The sequence below is a fragment of the Protomyctophum parallelum genome (genome assembly GCF_964188405.1).
Source record: "Protomyctophum parallelum genome assembly, chromosome: 14".
NCBI lineage: Eukaryota > Metazoa > Chordata > Actinopteri > Myctophiformes > Myctophidae > Protomyctophum > Protomyctophum parallelum.
Genome location: NC_139709.1, coordinates 12,267,668 through 12,287,665, shown reverse-complemented (window position 1 = coordinate 12,287,665; position 19,998 = coordinate 12,267,668). Strand labels below are relative to the sequence as shown.

Below are 19,998 nucleotides of genomic sequence, written 5' to 3'. Positions count from 1 at the left end.
CTCTTCTCTTCCATAGAAAAGAAGTCTCAATCTCCGTGTAAGATGTTTTCTCACCACAGAGAAAGGTAAGCAACATGCATTTAAACTCATCATCCTCCTGTCTCGTTCTCTTTAAAACACATGCCTATTTTGAACACTTTGCTGTTGCCCTTGTGACCTTGGGATGTGAACCAGTCTCACATAAGCACAGATAGGATGTGTAGTGTGTGTGTGTGTGTGTGTGTGTGTGTGTGTGTGTGTGTGTGTGTGTGTGTGTGTGTGTGTGATTTCATTGGGGAGAATCAGCTTTGGCTTTAGTTAAAAGACTAATAATTAATATTACGGTGTAAAACTAATAGGCTACTTAACTATTTATGTTGTAATATTATATTTAGCATAGTACCCTCAGGCGGTAATGGATATATTAAAATTCGATACATATAGACTTTTGTTAAATGTAAAAATATTATTTATACAAAGTTTATACAATATTCTATAGTTTACATTTAACATTTTCTATAGGCAGTGCCCTATACCTGTACAACATGTTTTGCATTTATTTATACAGTATGGTCATGGCTACTTGAGCCTTAATTCTAATTTAATAGTTAAATTACTATTATTTGTCCCAGACATTATTGTTTGATCCATACTTAATACCCCTGTTTAGAGCTCTACTATTGCGGTTGTAATTCAGACAGTGGAGAGTAGCCTATAAGTTCTAGTCCAACAGAGTGTGTGTGTGTGTGTGTGTGTGTGTGTGTGTGTGTGTGTGTGTGTGTGTGTGTGTGTGTGTGTGTGTGTGTGTGTGTGTGTGTGTGTGTGTGTGTGTGTGTGTGTGTGTGTGTGTGTGTGTGTGTGTGTGTTGCGAGAGGACTCGGGGAGAGGGCTTTAACCCATTTAGGCACCTACCCATTTAGGGCACCTACTACCGTCTGCTGCAATTCAAAACTGGCCCCCGTAAAATCGGAAACCCCCCCACCCCCCCCCCCTTTTTCTTTTCCCTTTTGACCTCCTTATGATGAAATCCTGTTCTGTTCTTTGACTATATAGAATTGTCTATTTGTACGTCTCTAAATGTTTTGATGAATTGAACATGGTGGACCCTCTTGTAAACAAGTGTATTGCTTAATTGGGTCATCCACTCACAGTTAACAGTCTTTGTATTGAGTTTGTGCTTGAAATGTACTGTAATTCTGCAAACTGTTAATACATATTTCAATCAATCAATCAATCAATCAAAGGCCTGACGTCGAAATAAAAAAACGTTCGCTCTGAAAGAATATATATTCAAAGATTTGTGCCACATTTTTACGATTTTTCAAAAATTGCAGACCTACAAGCTTGTATAGCGTGCCACTCGTTGGTGCGCTATGAGCTTGTAGATCTGCTATTTTTCAATAGCTAAAGTATAACACAATGCTTAGTTAAAACACCAAAATGTGTTCCCGTCCAGAAAGGTTTTTTAACTATAAAGGCTAGAGCTCTGTTGCAGCTTTTGTTGATCCTGTTTGTATGTGAAGTTCAAATTAATTGTAAGTCCACAGTGAATGGCCGCACATACAGACAAATATCTTGTTTGCCAATCGTACTGTAATTACGGAACAACCGTACAATTCATAACTGTACGAGCAATAGACCCCCTTTCCACCGGTTGGTTCCCAATGGGAACCGGTTCAGTTATTTTTGGTTCTTGCCAGAGCTCCAAAATTGGTGGGAAAAACAATAGACCTTATTTTAAATTGTTTATAGGATCAATACAAGTAAATTAATACATGATAACCCTTCCACAGTAGTAGCTTTTTCATATTTTCGATTATTTTGCATATTTTCCTACATAATGACTCATTTGCATATTTGTAAAATTTGTAATACAATAAATCATTGTGTTCGTGTAAGTACTCAACTTTGGAAGTTTCATGGTGATAACAATCTAATATAGGTATGGTTTTGCCCACTCAATTCATAATTAACGTTCCAATTTTGGAACTCATGGACTAAAAACCAAAAAGAACTGAACCGGTTCCCATTGGGAACCAACCGGTGGAAAAGGGGCCTTAGTGTAATGGTACACCGTGTAATGGAACTGTACATTCCTGAAGAAGATCCTAAGGGATCGAAACGTTTAGTCAAATAAACCAGTGGAGCTGAGAGTGTTGCGGACTCTATTTTTTCCACTTACACTGTAGATACGACACATGACGAGGCTGTTTGATCCTAAGGCTGTCATCTAATCATGATCATCAGGCCTTGTTATGCTTAGAAACACCCCATTAAAACCCATTTAGACCTGAGGACGATTCTACAAATGTCTTCTAAATCCTGACAGTTTTCTGCTTGTCCACTATAGTCCCTTCCTAACATTTTAGTCTAGTTTTTATTTATTGACGAAATTGTCAATATAGCCTAATATAGCCGGTAACAAGACAACTCACCCCGTTTCTGTTTTCCTCCCAGAATTTCCCCCAGTGAGGGGTGGGAGAGGCTGGACAGCAGACGGCTGGACTTTGAATTTCTCTAACTATAAACTTTCATGACAGCAGACAGCCTAAGTACAAATATAATTTATGAAAAGCTACTACAGTGAAGTCTGTTCACATAAGTTGTTGTAGGTCGGATATGTGGGGATTATCTGACGAGGTACCATTTGAGTGGGCAAAACCTTACATATACTAAATAATACCAAATTGTTTATAGGGTCAATATAAGTAAAATAATATAGCCTTTCCACAGGAGTATCTTTTTATATTTTTCCAAAAATAATACAAACAGCCAATAGCATATTACAAAGTTATCCCCCTCACTGGTGAAAATTATGGGAGGAAAAACGGGCAAGCACCGGGGTCAGTTGTCCAGTATTCATATAGCCAGTCTCAGTTTTAGTCGTCATAGATTAGTTTTCATTTCGTTTTCATTTAGTTTTCGTCAGTGAAAAAATAGATTTTCGTCTTAGTTTTAGTCGACGAAAACAACTGGATACACTCAACCAACCTATGTTTCTATGTCAGTCGTTCTTAAACATTTTCATGTCAAGGACCCCCAAATATATATACGTAATTGGCCCGCCGACCCTCATCTGAAAATATGTTGTTCCAGGGACCTTCCAGAACGCAAAGACTTGAGTTAAAAACGTTCGCTCTGAAAGACTATATCAAAGGTTTGTGCCACATTTTCACGATTAAAAAAAAATGGCAGACCTACAAGAGCTTGTAGATCTGCTATTTTTCAATAGCTAAAGTATAACACAATGCTTAAAACACCAAAAGGGGTTCCCCGCCCAAAATGGGTTAAGCCCCCAGAGGCTGTGCATCCATCCATCCATCTACTGGGGATGAACGGTGGCTTGCTGAAAACTCTTCAAAGTGAGACCACAATCCACTTAAAGGGACATTTCACCGCTGGGAAGAATTTGTAGTAGTTTGTAGAAGTAGGCTATTTGTAGTAGATGACAGTAGCACAATTTGAAATTTGCACCCTATATGGCCAGAAAAGTCTGTGTGTTTTGGCTAGGGTTTGACTGCATTGCTGAATTCCTACAATGCCCATGATGCTTTAGTGCACTCCCCCTCCTTGTGGAGAGGGGGGAGGCTACATGGAGGTGTGACTTTGTAGTCCAGGAAGTAAGTGACACCGCATTTTCATGACAGGTTTTTGGTCATGAAAAAATATATATATTACACACATAAAACCCCCAGAAAAGTCTTTATTGTGTCCTAAACATCATTAAAATAGAGCGTCACAGTCCCGCCCCCTTTCATGGCGACGCCAGGCCCAGGAAACAATTCCCAATGCATTTTCCCCATAGACATTTCAAAATGTATTTATTTAAATACTTTTTTTTTTTTATATATATATTTTTTTTATCCCACTATTTTGTAACCCATTTTTCACCCCTGTGTCAATAATCTAATGTGATCCTGGGCTCTACACACCCACCATTTAAAGACCTTTTAAGTGTCGTACGAAGCCAACTCGAGTCGCGACAAATCATGACAACAAACACAATATTTTGGACCAAACAAATAATTACAAAGAAGAAAAACAACAAAAGAAGTGTTGTAACCTGCCATTTTCTTCTTATTTCTAATTATTTGTTCGGCCCAAAACATTGTGTTTATTGTCATGATTTGTCACGACGAGAGTTGGCTTTGTCCGCGGCGTAAACGTCTTTAAATAAATACTTTTTGAAAAGTCTATGAGGAAAATTAACGGGGAATTATTTTCCGGGTCTCTCAAGGGGGCGGGACTGCGACGCTCTATAAGCTCTGGTTGCAAAAGGGGTGAAGTTGCACTTTAACCCTGTATCCACATCACACACACACACACCGGACCCTGCCGCAGGTGACCGTATGATGTTCTATTCCCATTCTGTCACGTGTTCGGGTGAACCTGAACAGGTTCCTCAGGTCTGCGAGTGTGCAGCGTGCCCTCGGGCACTCGGGGAATGTAATGGGAGCTAAAAAAAGGCAGATCTAAATGTGCCTGGGGCGTCCCGTCGGCTCCTGTGCTGCAAGGTGATCCCAGCAGGATGGAGGGCGTGCAGCGCTGCTGCCAAATATCCAGGGTAGACGACCCGACCCGGCAATTCAGACCTCGGGCAAGGTTGAAAACATGTCCCCTGACCTGACCCTGCCTATATAATGGAATAACTTGTTCAAGCCCTCCTCGGCATGGCACAATGAAGCAACTACTCCATATACAGGTTGATATCGTGTCGTTGGTGAAGCGGGTGATGCTGAGTTGTGATCCGTATTTGTTTTGAAATTCAACTGCCATTGGCATTTTTTTTTACCCATTTCGACCGGGGAGGACGATACTACAAAAGCCAAAACTTCGCTCTGAAAGAATATATATTCTAAAAATTGCGCCACATTTTCACGATCTTTCAAAAATAGCAGACCTACAAGCTTGTATGAGCATATACCTAAGCTAAAGCATATACCTAATGCTTAAAACATCAAAAGGGGTTCCTGCCCAGAATGGGTTAATGTTTTAGGATTTTCTGCCTTTTATTGATAGTACTATCAAGTGAAGAACCCCCTAATTGCTCCTGATGTGCTATAGTTGGTGCCTTGCATGGTTTCCACCGCCATCGGTGTGTGTGTGTGTGTGTGTGTGTGTGTGTGTGTGTGTGTGTGTGTGTGTGTGTGTGTGTGTGTGTGTGTGTGTGTGTGTGTGTGTGTGTGTGTGTGTGTGTGTGTGTGTGTGTGTGTGTGTGTGTGTGTGTGTGTGTGTGTGTGTGTGTGTGTGTGTGTGTGTGAGTGAATGGGTGAATGTAATGCACAATCTATGTAAAGCGCCTTGGATAAAGGCGCTATATAAATGCACCATTTACCACTGCATAAATCTCAAGCTAAATTGGGCCAAAGTCAATAGGCGCTAGCTGTCGGTCACAGTGCGGTGCCCTTGTCTCCTGGCCCAGGCCAGCTCAGCCGGGCCCTACATCACTGTCTGTGTGCCCAGCAGTGACCTACGGATGGGTCAGAGGCTGGCTTATAGCGTGAGATCTACTGACAGGAGGGAGGGAGGGGGGGGGGGGGGGTGTTATTGTGAGACAATGAGGAGAATTACAACACATGAGGGCTTTGTCAGACTTGAGTGGGACAGCTGGGCATCCAAATGCCACTGTTCAGTACATTGTTTGTAGAGTGGGTCCTTGGAAGTAAGTGTGTGTGTGAGTGAGTGATGATTCTCTATATCATAATCTATTAAGAAGGTACTCTGCCATGCAGGATGCATTGCTGGATATCGATACCTGGCCACCTCTGCGCTGCGCACTGCCTAGTGTTTGTGTCCAACGATGTTCAAAGGGATACTGCCTGCCCTACAAAGACACAGCATTATTTAACTTGCATCTATTACTGGATTTGTGTGCCACTAAAGGGGTCAGATATAAATATACGGCGATATGGTTCTTTCAGGAAAAACAGCCGCAGAGCAATGCAACAAAAATGCTGCATAGAAATGGGGAGTGCTCCGAGTCGGAAAACATCTTTTGAAGAACATGAATAAAACTTGAATGTGTTGTGATACTAGGGGTCAATATTAATAAGATTGAAATGGGGAGATGCTTTTTTTACTATAATGCCATATCGGTATTGGAACGGTCTCAAAATGATACAGATTATTTAATCGATTTTCACCGAGATAAATCTACATTTAATTAGATTAGATTAAATTTAATTTGTGTACTCCTCTCATTCAGTAGTCATTCAGTTGTGAAAACTGGACACTTGGAAAAGAGTATAGGCTATTTATTGATTGATTGAATACTTTATTAACAAGGTTTTGGGCCAAGCCCCTATAGGGCCTAGGCTTGTTTCCATTGTGGTCCTCTGTATAATATTGGAATCGGTCAGAATCGGTATCTGCAGATATATGACCCTGCAAATATATCGGATATCGGTCATAATTTAATAATCGTGCACCCCTAGTCACTAATAATTGAACAGTGCACAGTGCTATATATTTTGCTGTTGCTAACAACATTTGCCCTTTGAATGTGACAACATACTGTAATGTTTTATCCGCTCTGAGCAGAATGCAGATGCATTTACATTTATTTTCATAGTGTAGAGAGAGAGAGAGAGAGAGAGAGAGAGAGAGAGATGCAGACTAAACTCACAACATCTAGTCTATTCATTCTCAAACCTCTTGTGTGGCATTTTATAGTTTTCTTGTGTTGGAGTCATAGACTGTAAAAAATATGGACAAAGCGTTCCCCGGGTCTAACATGGACGTAAAATGAAGCCTCTTATTCCTGCACTGTAAGTCGCCATCTTTCTAGATCCGTTTGGGCCCAGCTGGCCATTGGCTGGCTCCGTTTGGGCCCAGCTGGCCATTGGCTGCCCAGACAACGAGGCGGGACTTCCCCCCTTCTTCTCCGTTGGTTTTTATTTTGACTCGAGTGGGTGGGGACTCCCGATCATAGACTGTAACGGTAGCCACGCCCCTCAGAACATACACAACTTTATGGTCATTTGTTTAATTAATGGGACCATAATTTTCCAAAAAGAATATTATGACATTAGAAATGAGACATTAAACTAGTGACTGGAAGCAGAAAGTATTCATGACCATGTTTATTAAGGTAATACAGTCTAGGTGAAGTTGGGCCCAAATACAGTACATGGACTTCTATGGGGCTATGGGTTTTTTTGGGTCCAGTGACAGCGCCACAACAGGCCATTATATGAACTTTCAGGAGTTTCAGGCTTCACAAAATATCTGTCTGACTGCCCCCCTGGTTGGAGTATAGTCATTGACACCATATGCTGTTTCAACGGTATGCCCAATGCTTAAATTATTAAGAACCAAGCTAGTGTGTGTCCTCACTTGTATTGTCAAGGCCACAATCTGTGACTTCCTCTATGCTTTTATCTGTTTTTCTTGGCAAGAAGTATTTTGTTTGACATTTTGCTGACATTTGCATTTGAAGTGGGGAAATGCAGTACTGTACACACTACAGAGAGAGAGAGAGAGAGAGAATGCATACGAGAGAGGGTTGAACTTGCACTACTGTGGCCAAAACATTTCTAGAACACCAGTGACATTGTTGCTTTGAGATATTTACCTCGTAACTAGGATACGTTGCAGCTAAACACTAGCAGCAGCAGCAACAGCTGAGCGAGGGTGACTGGCATTTGGAAGAGGGTTTTAGAGCATTTTTGTCAACTGTGATGATGTAGCTGTAGGTGGCTGAGAAATGCCAGCGGCAATTCCAACATCTGTGGATCAATTGCCCTCAAACCAAGTCCAAGGTGTGGGGGCAATTTACCATATACCGGTTATCACCATTTGAAGGATGATGTGTTTATGGCTTTATAGAGAAGGTATCGAGTTTCAAGAAACCATTTGAATAAAGTTCAATAAGTAACACCTTGAACCTCGAACCATTCGCTGATAAATAATAGCCAATCTGCAAGCTCACGATATGTCACACTCACAAGCGACACATGACACAAGTTTGTAGATGAGCTATTTTCAGAGAAGAGATTTGTGGAGGTGTAGAGGGAAAAGGGGAGCGTACCAAATATAGATGCCTTAGGAGAAGAGACTGGAGCAGCACGGACATTTAGAGCCTTTTATTTAGGTGCTGAGTATACAAAACGACTAACGTTTCGACCTTGCGGTCTTCATCAGAGTCATGAGTGGTAGCATTTGGGCATGTCTTATATACAGGTTGGGCTCTCAATAAGCCAATGACAGGGTACCATATGACATGTAATAACCCGTTACTACCAGCAGTCTAGATAATGTAAGAGGTGGCTATGGAGAAAAACGCTGTTGAACAGTGAAATAAATAAAGTAAAACAGTGATTTAACCATAAAAAAGCCATCAAAAACAATAATTAAGAACAACAGTGCACATACATATTTAAGGGCCTTGTGGCCAAATAATTAGAAAAAAACAAAACAGAGGTACATCAGAAACAAGGCAATACTCTCAGGGCAAGAAAAACAGAAGATTTCAGGGACCGTCTAAAAAGGGGGCATGTTTATAAAAAGCATGTAAGGCTCAGCTCTTCATTTAGTCCATTGGGTTCTAAAGTGTCTATAGTGCATGTATCCACTGTGCTTCTCTGCGGAGCAATTTATTGATTATGTCACCTCCCCGTGGCGGGGCTGTGATTTTCTCTATTCCCCAGAATTTGAGGGAAGCTGGTGACCCATGATTAGCCTCCTTGTAATGTCTGGCCATGGCATAATCAAGATTTTGGGTACGAATGGCAGTTTTGTGTTCTCCAATTCTTAATTTAAGTTGTCTTTTGGTTTGGCCTATGTAGGCTAGTCCACAAGGACATTTAAGCATATAAATGACATGTGTGGAGTTGCAATTAATAAAAGATGATATTTTAATTTTTTTGCCTGTGCGTGGATGGGTAAAATTTTTTGAGTTAAAAGAATTGGAGCAGTGTGTGCAGTTGCCACATTTATAGAAGCCTTGGGGGGGATTTGAGAGCCATGTCGAGGGGGGGGGGGGGCATTCATGTCCGAGTGGACTAGACAGTCTCTGAGGCTTCTGGAGCGTCTGAAAGCAAAGAAAGGTGGGTCAGTACATATATTTGCAAGTTTGGGATCACTTTTAAGGATGTGCCAGTGTTTGAGAAATACATTTTTGATTACCCCTGCCGCTGGTGTGAATGGTGTGGAACATATAGATGCCTTAGCTTAGGGTACCCCGCACAATGCATTATGAGGTCTTTGAGTCGTTCATGTTTACAATGAATGAATAATTTCTTTTTTATTTTCTTCAAATAATGAAGATAGCAGATCGGCCATTTTCACAATGTTTTGCACACCACCGTTGTACTACAAATCAGACTTATCAATGTAGTCGATAAAAAGCCTATTAGAATGTTTTTGATATACCGGTAAGATATTGAAAATAAAATCAAATCACACCTGCTTCTCAATTATCAATTAACCTATATGAGCAAGATTAAAGGACCACTTTTCAACTTATCTTCATATAATTGGTCCTCATGTTCATGATAAAATACAACAATTTGTTTTCTAACTCAGTCTGTGTGACATCATCGTTAGGCAGATTGTAATACAAAAAAAACATGAGAACGATGGCTTCCATCCATTATCGCATTGCAACTTTGAATTGCTTGGATTCCTCATCAATGATGTCACTGGTGGACGACGGGTTTCTGAACGGCCCACAGCCCTCCCATGAGACCATAGACTGTAAAAAATATGGACAAAGCGTTCCCCGGGTCTAACATGAACGTAAAATGAAGCCTGTAATAATATGCTAATTCCTGATGTAAGTCGCCATCTTTGGTACCAGCTGGCCATTGGCTGGCTCCGTTTTGTATACCAGCTGGTCATTGGGTGCCCAGACAACGAGGCGGGACTTCCCCCCTTCTTCTCCGTTGGTTTTTATTTTGACTCGAGTGGGAGGGGAATCCCGATCATAGACTGTAATGGTAGCCACGCCCCTCAGAACATACGCGATGGTTCTTTTTCTTTATGGTCATTTTTTTAATTAATGGGACCATAATTTTCCAAAAAGAATATTATGACATTAGAAATGAGACTTTAAACTAGTGACTGGAAGAAGAAAGTATTCATGACCATGTTTATTAAGGTAACACAGTCTAGGTGAAGTTGGGCCAAAATACATGGGCCTCTATGGAGCTATGGGGCTTTTTGGGTCCAGTCCAGCGCCACAACAGGCCATTATATGAACTACCGATTTCAAATGAGGCTTCACGAAATATCTGGCTGACTGCCCCCCTGCATGAGACACAAACAATTGTGGCCTTTTAACATGAACATTATTGAGATCAATTATATAAGGTAGGTTGAAAAGTGGTGAAGTGGTCCCATTCAGGATGGGAACCCCTTTTGGTGTTTTCAGCATTATGTTATACTTAAGCTATTGGAAAAATAGCAGATCTACAAGCTCGTAGCACGGCACAGAGTGTCACGCTACGAGCTTGTAGATCAGCTATTTTTGAAAAATCGTGAAAATGTGGAGCAAATCTTTGAATATATATTCTTTCAGAGCGAACGTTTTTAACTCAAATCTTTGCTTCTGGGGGGGTCCCTGGAACAACATATTTTCAGATGGGCAGCCAATTACATATGATATCGGGGGGAATTAAATAGTTTGAAAACCACTGACATAGAAACATAAGGTTTTTCAGGAAACTGTTTTTGCATAATCGTCCTCAGGTCTAAATGAATACCCAGGGCCTAGGTTAAACGCTAGCTGAGGTGTATTGTATTTGCTCCCTCATTGGCTGCATGTTGTGTTTGTTTCCTCCAGGGAGCAGCCCATCTTCAGCGTGCGCGCCCACGTGTTCCAGATCGACCCCGCCACCAAGAGGAACTGGATCCCCGCCAGCAAGCACGCCGTCACCGTTTCCTTCTTCTACGACGCCAACCGCAATGTCTACCGCATCATCAGCGTGGGCGGGACCAAGGTGAGATCTATGGAGGACGAGGAGCAGTCGAAGTCAACGACGTACGATTTGTCACACACGTTACCGCAGTGAAGTTTGTTCGCATTTTTACCCATCTCTTGGAGCGGTGAGCCGCAGCGTGCGCCGCGCTCGGGAATCATTAGTTGATTTGACCCCCTCCCAATCCAACCCATTGGTGCTGAGTTCCAAGCCTGAGTGCCAGCCTTTGGTATGACCCGGCCGGGAATCGTACCCCGACCTCCCAGTTTCAGGGCGGACACTCTAACCACAAGGCCACTGAGAGGCATGGTGTTTGATGATGGTATGGTGGTGGTTCAGTCAGACGTATAACGTAGTACTGTACTGTACTGTACTGTACTGTACTGTACTGTACTGTACTGTACTGTACTGTACTGTACTGTACTGTACTGTACTGTACTGTACTCTGTACTGTACTGTACTGTACTGTACTGTACTGTACTGTACAAGCCCTCCTCCCTGGCCTGTCTGTGTGTCTGTGTGTTAGGCTGTGCAACTGTGACACTCGGTTGTGAACAAACGCTATAACGGTATTTTCTTGGTGTCATACTTCCAGGTTGTACACCCACCCGCGCTATCGTGCTGGAAATGTTGGTGATTTTATGGGGTTTGTTTTTTATTACGCAGAGATAATGGATGAATAATAATAATCATTTTCAGTGCATAATAAAAACGAACTCCTTAACCCATTTAGCGCTAGCATTTATTGAGAAATTAGGATCTAATTCACGGCAGCATTTTTTTAATTTGAGCTCTTATTTTGAAAAGCCACAGTTCCAGACTTCCGGTAGGGAGCTTATCCCAGGAAGTTTAACAGGTTGTTTACAATATGAATCCATGCCAGTGCACTTGTGCCACCGAAATGTGGATGGCGGAAATTCCACCAAGGACACTAGCTCTCCTGGAGTCCGAGGTTTATAGAGGTTTGAAAATCCTCCTTTCCTCGGCTTTATTTTATATTTTTTATAAAGGGTAGGCTGACAGGAAATGGGGGAGAGAGATGGGGGGTGACATGCAGTAAAGGCCGTCGGGATCGGGAGTCGAACCCGCGGCACACTGCCAGACTCTGGCTACCGGCCACAGCCCAGGCCAGGACTCAACCATTTTATAGACAGAGTATACGTTGGGGTACGTACTGTATATATACGGACCTGGGATATGACGCCACCTAGCGTCGACGTCCATACAGTATTGCAGCCAAACTCTCGTCTAAATGTCCAAGAAGCAAGCGCCATTAAGTAACTATTTTGGTGTTCCAGCAACACCACCTCCAAAGAGACGTCAAACGGAACCACCACCTGAACCGCACAGAAAACGTGTCGTATGTTAAACAAATAGCTGATTTGCAAGCTCACAACGTGTCGCCTCCACAACACGTTGTGAGCTAGTAGATCGGCTATTTAAAAAAAAAAAGTATCTAAATATTGCTTTGATGCTCATATTATCCGTAGAAGTTTGTATTAGAATATGCATATGATATAGGGCTGGAATACACATGGACATATAGCTGCAATTTGCAACTCTAGATTTTTTTAAATAATGGGATGAATCTAGAGTTGCAATACTCTCCATTGACTCCCCAGTCCCCACTTATCCAATAAATATCATTTTGCTATAAGTTATTCATGCATCCCTCTTTTATCCATCCGGCGAGACGGGTCGCCGCATTTTAGGAGAAGTAACTCCTCCAGGTGCTCCTCTGAGTACTAGACCAAAAGAGTTGTGTGCAGCCCTGAACATACTGCTTAAAACACCAAAAGGGATTCCTGCCCAGAATGGTTTAAGATGAATCGATACTAAGAGAGAATAATTGACATCAGAATTTCAGAAGCAACTTTATTGTCACATCACACCCCCACAATGGGTTTTAAAGGCAAAACCGAAATCGGTATGTAGCTACGCACAACCATGCTCCTTCCACTCTTCAAATTAATATATACTAGAGTTGCTTTATCCATCTATAACTCTTGACAGGGTACAAATGAACCTGTAAAGGTTGATGTGGTGACATTTTGTACCATCTCAGAGTTTTAAAATGAATTCTGTAGGATTTGACTGTATAGTATAGCTAGTGTGTGGGGGGGGTGGAGATGCGTTGCATTCAGCGTGGGCCTGGGTTGATGATAAATGCTTATTTGGCCCGCCAACCGCAGAGTCTGGCAGATTGCCAAATCCTACCAGCCATCCAAAAAAATAATAGTGTACCAATGAACACAAACTCAGCAGACGTTGAAGGAGAGACCTCACTGGATTTTAGATTCCCGGAAGATGACAACAAGCGAAGGGCCGGGGGGACGTGTATGTGTATTATCAAGTGGTCTTCTTAACCCATCTGGACTGACCCACATTCCTGTCTCCCACAATGCAGTGCGGGGTGGCAGTTTGTTGGTTATCAGCCCGATTCCCCCCCCCCCCCCCCCCCCCCCCCGACTGGTGTCTGGCTTTGGCGTTAATCACCCCTGATGTCGTCAAGCCTCCCCCACATGTTGTCAAACGTGTCACCATGCAAACACGAAATTCCCTCATTGTCCATTTGACTACGGTTGCACACTCTCAAATGGATTTTTACTGTGTACAGTAGGAGAACAGGCTACTGTAAGTGACTTGTCTTGTAACAGTTTGATGGAGGGAAGGGAAGGGAAGGGAAGGGAAGGGAAGGGAAGGGAAGGGAAGGGAAGGGAAGGAAGGAAGCGCAAACCCTCTCCTCATAAGCAGCCGTTGCCCCTCCTATTCTAGAATTTTAACCCATTTAGACCTGCAGGACGATTCTACAAATGTCTTCTAAATCCTGACAGTTTTCTGAAAAACCCTCATGTTTCTATGTCGGTGGTTCTCAACCTTTTCATGTCAAGGAGCCCCAGAATTATATGTAATTGGCCGCCGACCCCCATCTGAAAATATGCAGTTCCAGGGAGGGACGCACCCTCGGTGCCGCGGTACAAGCTTGTAGATCTGCTATTTTTCAATAGCTAAAGTTTAACATAATGCTTTAAGACACCAAAAAGGGGTTCCCGTACTGAACTGGTTAAGACACCAAAAAGGGGTTCCCGTACTGAACTGGTTAAATCAATTCCATTATCGTTATGCCTGAGATGACGTGAACTGGTTATAAATAGGACAGACCCCTTAATGTGTTTTTTTCTCTCTCTCGTGTGATAAAGAAAATGAGGTGCCATCACCAGCCACCTTTCCTAGGTTTTTTCCCCCCTAACGTTTGGAGCTGGGCTGCTTTCTAACCGGGAGAAATTACAGTAGTTGTGCAAAATATAGAGCATGTGAAGGTAAATCCCATGGTTCTGGCTGGTACAGTATAGGAGTCTAGGAGATGTGTGGAAAACAAATACTTTTCTACAATTACTCTTCTGTGTAATGTTAGCCTTTATTTTTATTTTTTTAATAATTTTTATCCCACGATTTTATAACCCATTTTTCACCCCTGTGTCAATCATCTAATGTGATCCTGGGCTCTACACACCCTCCACCAACCTAGTCCCCATATACAGGTATGGGGGACAAGGGGAGAGCAACGGACTTGAACTCATGCTTCCTTCATGCCTGAGTGTCCAAGTTGCTCCTTTACACCTGACGGGGGGGAGTCTCCCTGGTTGGACGTAGCGCGTGGAAGGAACACGTTATTCCAACCAGTTCCTTTCCCCTCCATCAGGCGCCCCGGCAGGCCAGGGGCAGGCAGTTTAGAGACCAGGATTACTGCATGTTTTTTGGGAGGGTACCTACCCTATAGGGGACACGGGGAGAACATGCAAACTCCACACAGAAAGACCCTTTCGCCAACCCCGTTAGCCTTATTAAGACTCTCGTATAGATGTCTTTTATCGATTTGTTTTTTTTAAAGATGTCTTTTTGCCTTTATTGATACATTAACAGTAGTTTGACAGGAAAGGGGGGAGAGAGATGGGGCAAAGGTCGCCAGGATCGGGACTCGAACCCGTGACACGCTGTCAGGACTAGGTGCCTGGACCACTTGGCCGGCCCAGGCCGTCTCTTATCGATTTTGACATTTTGCTCTTCTCCCTGTTATGTGGTCACTGCAGGGATACTGTACCAGTTATGTGGTCACTGCAAGGATACTGTACCAGTTATGTGGTCACTGCAAGGATACTGTACCAGCGGAGCCGGCAAGGCTTCCGAACATGTACAAATGCAAAATATAAGGTGCTTTACCGTCTTGCCCCGAATGTTAAAGATGCCTGCAGGGTGCTTGTGCAATGTGTTGGTCCGTAGTTTCCAATAGAGAAGTGTTTTTAATCCAGTCTGTTGGCCGAAGTCGAACGCCATGCTTTCCCTCTCCTTTATACGATCTACATCGGCCATGCATTCTGTAATCATACAGAACATTGTTTTAGGTGGGGCTGGGGGGGATTTGTAATATAAATCCCATTGTAAGAAGATATATATTTACATCAGAACAATAGGATTTATATTAAAAATCATCAACGTTTCCCTTTTTGAAAGGGTGTGACTGTGAACTAGACCAAAGTGCATAAAGAGCTCCATAGCATCTGTTTGCCTGGATTACCAGTAGACGGTTAATGCAAACATGCAGCTGTCTTCAGTAATAAGTGCAGATGTTACCACCCCCCCTTTGTTCCTGCAGTATGAGGCCACTTCTGTCACTATTGAGGCTGGTGAAGTGATGAATCACGACATCCACATGGATCAACAAGCAGTATAAATATAAACCCATTTAGACCTGAGGACGATTCTACAAATCTCTTCTAAAATCCTGACGGTTTTCTGAAAAACCCTATGTTTCTATGTCAGTGGTGCTCAAACATTTTCATGTCAAGGACCCCCAAAAATACATGTAATCGGCCGCCGACCCCCATCTGAGAATATGTAGTTCCAGGGTCAGAAGCAAGGCTTTGAGTTAAAAACGTTCGCTTTGAAAGAATATATATTCAAAGATTTGTGCCTCATTTTCACGATTTATCAAAAATAGCAGACCTACAAGCTTGTAGCGTGGCACTCGGTACCGCGCTATGAGCTTGTAGATCTGCTATTTTTCAACAGCTAAAGCATAACATAATGCTTAATACACCAAAAGGGGTTCCTGCCCAGAATGGGTTAAGATGAATCAATACTAAGAGAGGATAATTCACATCAGAATTTCAGAAGCAACTTTATTGTCACATCACACAATTACAGATTTGGGTCAAATCCTTTTTCATACAAGCTACCCTACAGGAGAAATTGGAGAAAGAAAGGACAAGGAAAAGAAAGAAACAAGTCAAATATCGGGGCTTTAGGATCTAGGAAATCGAGAGGGATTTATTTGTCACTTACTCATGCAGATACAGTAGAAGCAGCAACTGCCCGATATACTGTACATACAGTGCAGCGCTAGGGCATTCACTTCTAGTCGATTGTTTTTTACAAGTTGTCTAGTTGCCTAGTTTACTAGTCGACTAGTTGTTTAACTACTAAGAAAGAATTGCGCATTATTGGCTATTTTTCCTACCATAAGACCTCAATCAATTGAATTGCAATTGAATTGAATGGGGCATTGGGGTGTTGTGCTAATTCCCTTATTTCCATCGCTCAAAATCCAGTATACTTACAAAAATAGGAATTTAAAAAGGTAGCACATCCAAAAATGTAATAAATGGCGGACAAAATACTCACATTTCCATTTCTTTATTGGCACACACCAAAAAGGAACGCAAATTCCTTTTTGGAGTTTTTTTAAATTCCTGTTTTTTTTTATTTGTTTGTTTTGACCAAACAGGTGTTGGGGACACATTTGAAACACCTGTTAGGTCTACATTTGAAACTCACAAATTATGAAATGTAATACAACACGTGCTATAACGTACAGAGCAAAAATGTGTTGCCATATCGCCACAGGCATCCCTTGTCCTTGATGTGGCTCCTGCTGCCTTTGCGTCGTCCTTTACCGTCCTCTGTAAACTGCAACGCGGAGACTTTGACCGCTCTGTTCCTTCTCTGCCGTGCAGGCGATCATCAACTGCAGCCTCACACCCAGCATGACCTTCACCAAGACGTCGCAGAAGTTCGGCCAGTGGGCCGACAGCAGGGCCAACACTGTGTACGGCCTGGGCTTCGCTACGGAGCAGCAGCTGCATCAGGTGAACTGAGAACGTCCGTCCGTCCGTCTGTCCGTCCGTCCGTCGCAAAGGCGGTGGAAAAGCTGCAATCCGGGACCTTTTTTGTGACCAGTGTTGTTTTTGGCAGCACACTATTTTAGTTTTAGTCATAGTCTTTGGAATGAAACTTAATTTAGTTTTAGTCACATTTTAGTCTCCTGGAATGTTTTAGTGTTAGTCTAGTTTTAGTCGACTAAATATCATGCGATTTTAGTCGACTAAATGTACAGTTGATTTAGTCGACTAAAATGTATTTGGCGTGCCTTGATGTCGTGATGGCTGATTGTACACTGTAGATCGGCTATTTTCAGCATGCAACCAAGTGTAAAATGACTTATACTGGATCTCTTGTCCACTAGTCCCCTTCCTAACATTTTTGTATGTTTGTTGACACAATCCGCAGTATATTTAGTCATACCGGTAGTTTCAGTCAGCATGGCTTAGTTTTTATTTCGTTTTTGTCAGTGAAAAAAGGCAGTCGACAAAAATGTTTCGTCTTAGTTTTAGTCAAAGAAATCAACACTGTTTGTGACAAATTTCATGTATTTCACGTAAATGTGCAATGATGTGAATATTTAAAGTTGACCAAAGATTCAGTTCAGATTCAGATCCTCAGTGTTATTTTAACTCTAACGGATTGTGGGTCCTCTTAGTTCCATTTGTACACACTCAAAGTTGCAAATGGGTACGTAAGGGTACACAATCAATACTGTTATTACTAGGGATGTCCCGATACGCTGTTTTTGTTCCCGATACCGAGCCGATGCCGAATACCGATACCAGTGTTGTGATTTTGTGTTGTGTTTATAGCTATCTAGCTATATATCTCATGTTGCGTTTATAGCAGACTCCTTCTCCTTATGTGCACTTGCAGTTTGGGCAACTCCAAAGCAAACTCCACATGCCCCTAACATTTTATATACCTGCCATAGTGTCAACCCCTTACCCCCTGTGTCAGATCGGTGGTTAGACTGGCATATTTGCTGATACCGATAATTATGACCCGATATGACAAATAAGGGCCGATACCAATACAGTATCGGGACATCTCTAGTTATTACCCTAAAATAATGTTTTATTAATTTACAAAAGTCCCGGATTGCAGGTTTAAACTCACAGCTTCAGTTCTGATTTGAGTTCAGCGTTGCTTTCTATCCTGCTGTGTACCTAATTGGACTAAATCCTAAATATTCTCTGAACCTTTTTTTAAGTTTTCCGAGAAGTTTAAGGAGGTGAAAGATGCAGCTCGGATGGCGCGAGAGAAGTCACAGGATAAGGAGCTGGCCAACCAAGCCCTCAACATCGCCGCTCCTCAGGTGAGTTCAGTTGTCCTCAAAAGACGTGGACTGAATGTCACAGGGCGGCCCGTGGCTCAGGGGTAGAGTCGCCGGATGGTAACCGCAAGGCTGCCAGTTCGAACCCGGGCTCCCCCCAGAGTTGGTGTCGAAGTGTCCTTGAGCAAGACACTGAACGCTCCTGATGTGCTGGTTGGTGCCGTGCATGGTTTCCTCCGCCATCGGTGTATGAATGCGTGTGTGACTGTAATGCACAATCTATGTAAAGCGCCTTGGATAAAAGCGCTATATAAATGCACCATTTACTAAATGCACAGTGTAGTAAAGCATGCCTTGCAGAGCCATGTGGCCCACAGGGCAGCAGCCCTTCTCCTGTTTCTGTAGCGCGAGGCGGCTTAATGTACAAGTACACCTCCTGGACATGACGCTAGTATGTGTGTAGGTATAGTACACCACAGAACAAACAAAGATACTATGAACATTAACACTATGAATGAACCCTAGCATCCCTATACATGGGTGACTGAAAATAGACACATTTTCGCCAATAACTGAACTGTCTAATGCTGATTTCTCATTGCCCTAGTGGCTATTGGCCTATATAATTATAGACTGGTAGAATTAAAGGATAGAGTATAACTAAGATATGTGCTCATCATTTTTTTTAAATAATAATTTATTCGGCATCGGAAAACAATCAACCCAAGACCAAACCCATCGATTAACTATAAGGAGACAGCCTTACTATTAAGAATTTTAGACCAGAACAGTATTTGAATCGTAAGTCTTACTATTCAAATAGTTTTCTGGTCTAAAGGGAAACAGATCTCTCTTTCCTGGTGTCTTGCAGAATGGGGGGAATTGGGGGGGATTGCTATACAAGTCCCTTCCTCTCAGGGTATTTACATCCTTTGGAAAGACTGTGTGTGTGTGTGTCCAGGAAATGGCATTGTTACGCGCAGGAAGAAGTCGGCTCGGGCATTAGGCCTACAATGGGGACAGCTGAAGAAAAGGAAGTGCGACCGCTGTGATTGCAATTAATAGTTTTGACTGAGAGAATTTGACAGCGACAGAGATTTGGCCTTGCTCGTTCTACACAACACACCCGTGAGTCATCTTAACCCGGGAACCCCCTTTTGGTGTTTTAAGCATTATGGGCATTGTGTATCTTTATAGCTATTGAAAAATAGCAGCTCTATAAGCTCGTAGCGCGGCACTCTTTGAAAGAAATCGTGCAAATGTGGTGCAAATCTTTGAATGTATATTCTTTCAGAGCGAACGTTTGTAACTCAAATCTTTGCATCTGGGGGGTCAATTAACATAATATTTTTGGTGGTCCTTGACATGAAAATGTTTGAGAACCACTGACATAGAAACATAGGTTTCTTTTTAAAAGAAAACTGTCAGGATTTAGAAGACATTTATAGAATCGTCCTCATGTCTAAATGCATTACATTTAGGATCAGATTGAGTTGCATGCCACGTTTCTACTTTGTTCTTTAGCCCATTCTGACCGGGCACCCATTTTGGTGTCGGCATCATGTTATGCTTTACCTATTGAAAAATAGCAGATCTACAAGCTCATATCGCGCCACCGAGTGGCGCGATACGAGCTTGTAGGTCTGCTATTTTTGAAAAATC

The 19,998-nt window shown here is 42.4% G+C and overlaps 1 protein-coding gene across 2 annotated transcripts in view; it reads left to right on the top strand.

The window, feature by feature from the left end:
* The window catches only part of LOC310871082 (homer protein homolog 3-like), a 57,282-nt gene that overhangs the window by 838 nt on the left and 36,446 nt on the right, over window positions 1-19,998 (top strand). The window contains exons 2-5 of one of the 2 annotated variants that reach the window (XM_083782556.1): window positions 17-65; window positions 10,763-10,919; window positions 16,913-17,044; window positions 18,274-18,378. In XM_083782556.1, coding sequence (XP_083638682.1) covers window positions 43-65; window positions 10,763-10,919; window positions 16,913-17,044; window positions 18,274-18,378 — 417 coding nt within the window. In that variant the 5' untranslated portion in view covers window positions 17-42. Of the gene's footprint in view, window positions 1-16; window positions 66-10,762; window positions 10,920-16,912; window positions 17,045-18,273; window positions 18,388-19,998 lie in introns of both variants that reach the window. The other variant, XM_083782555.1, reaches the window with a different exon arrangement.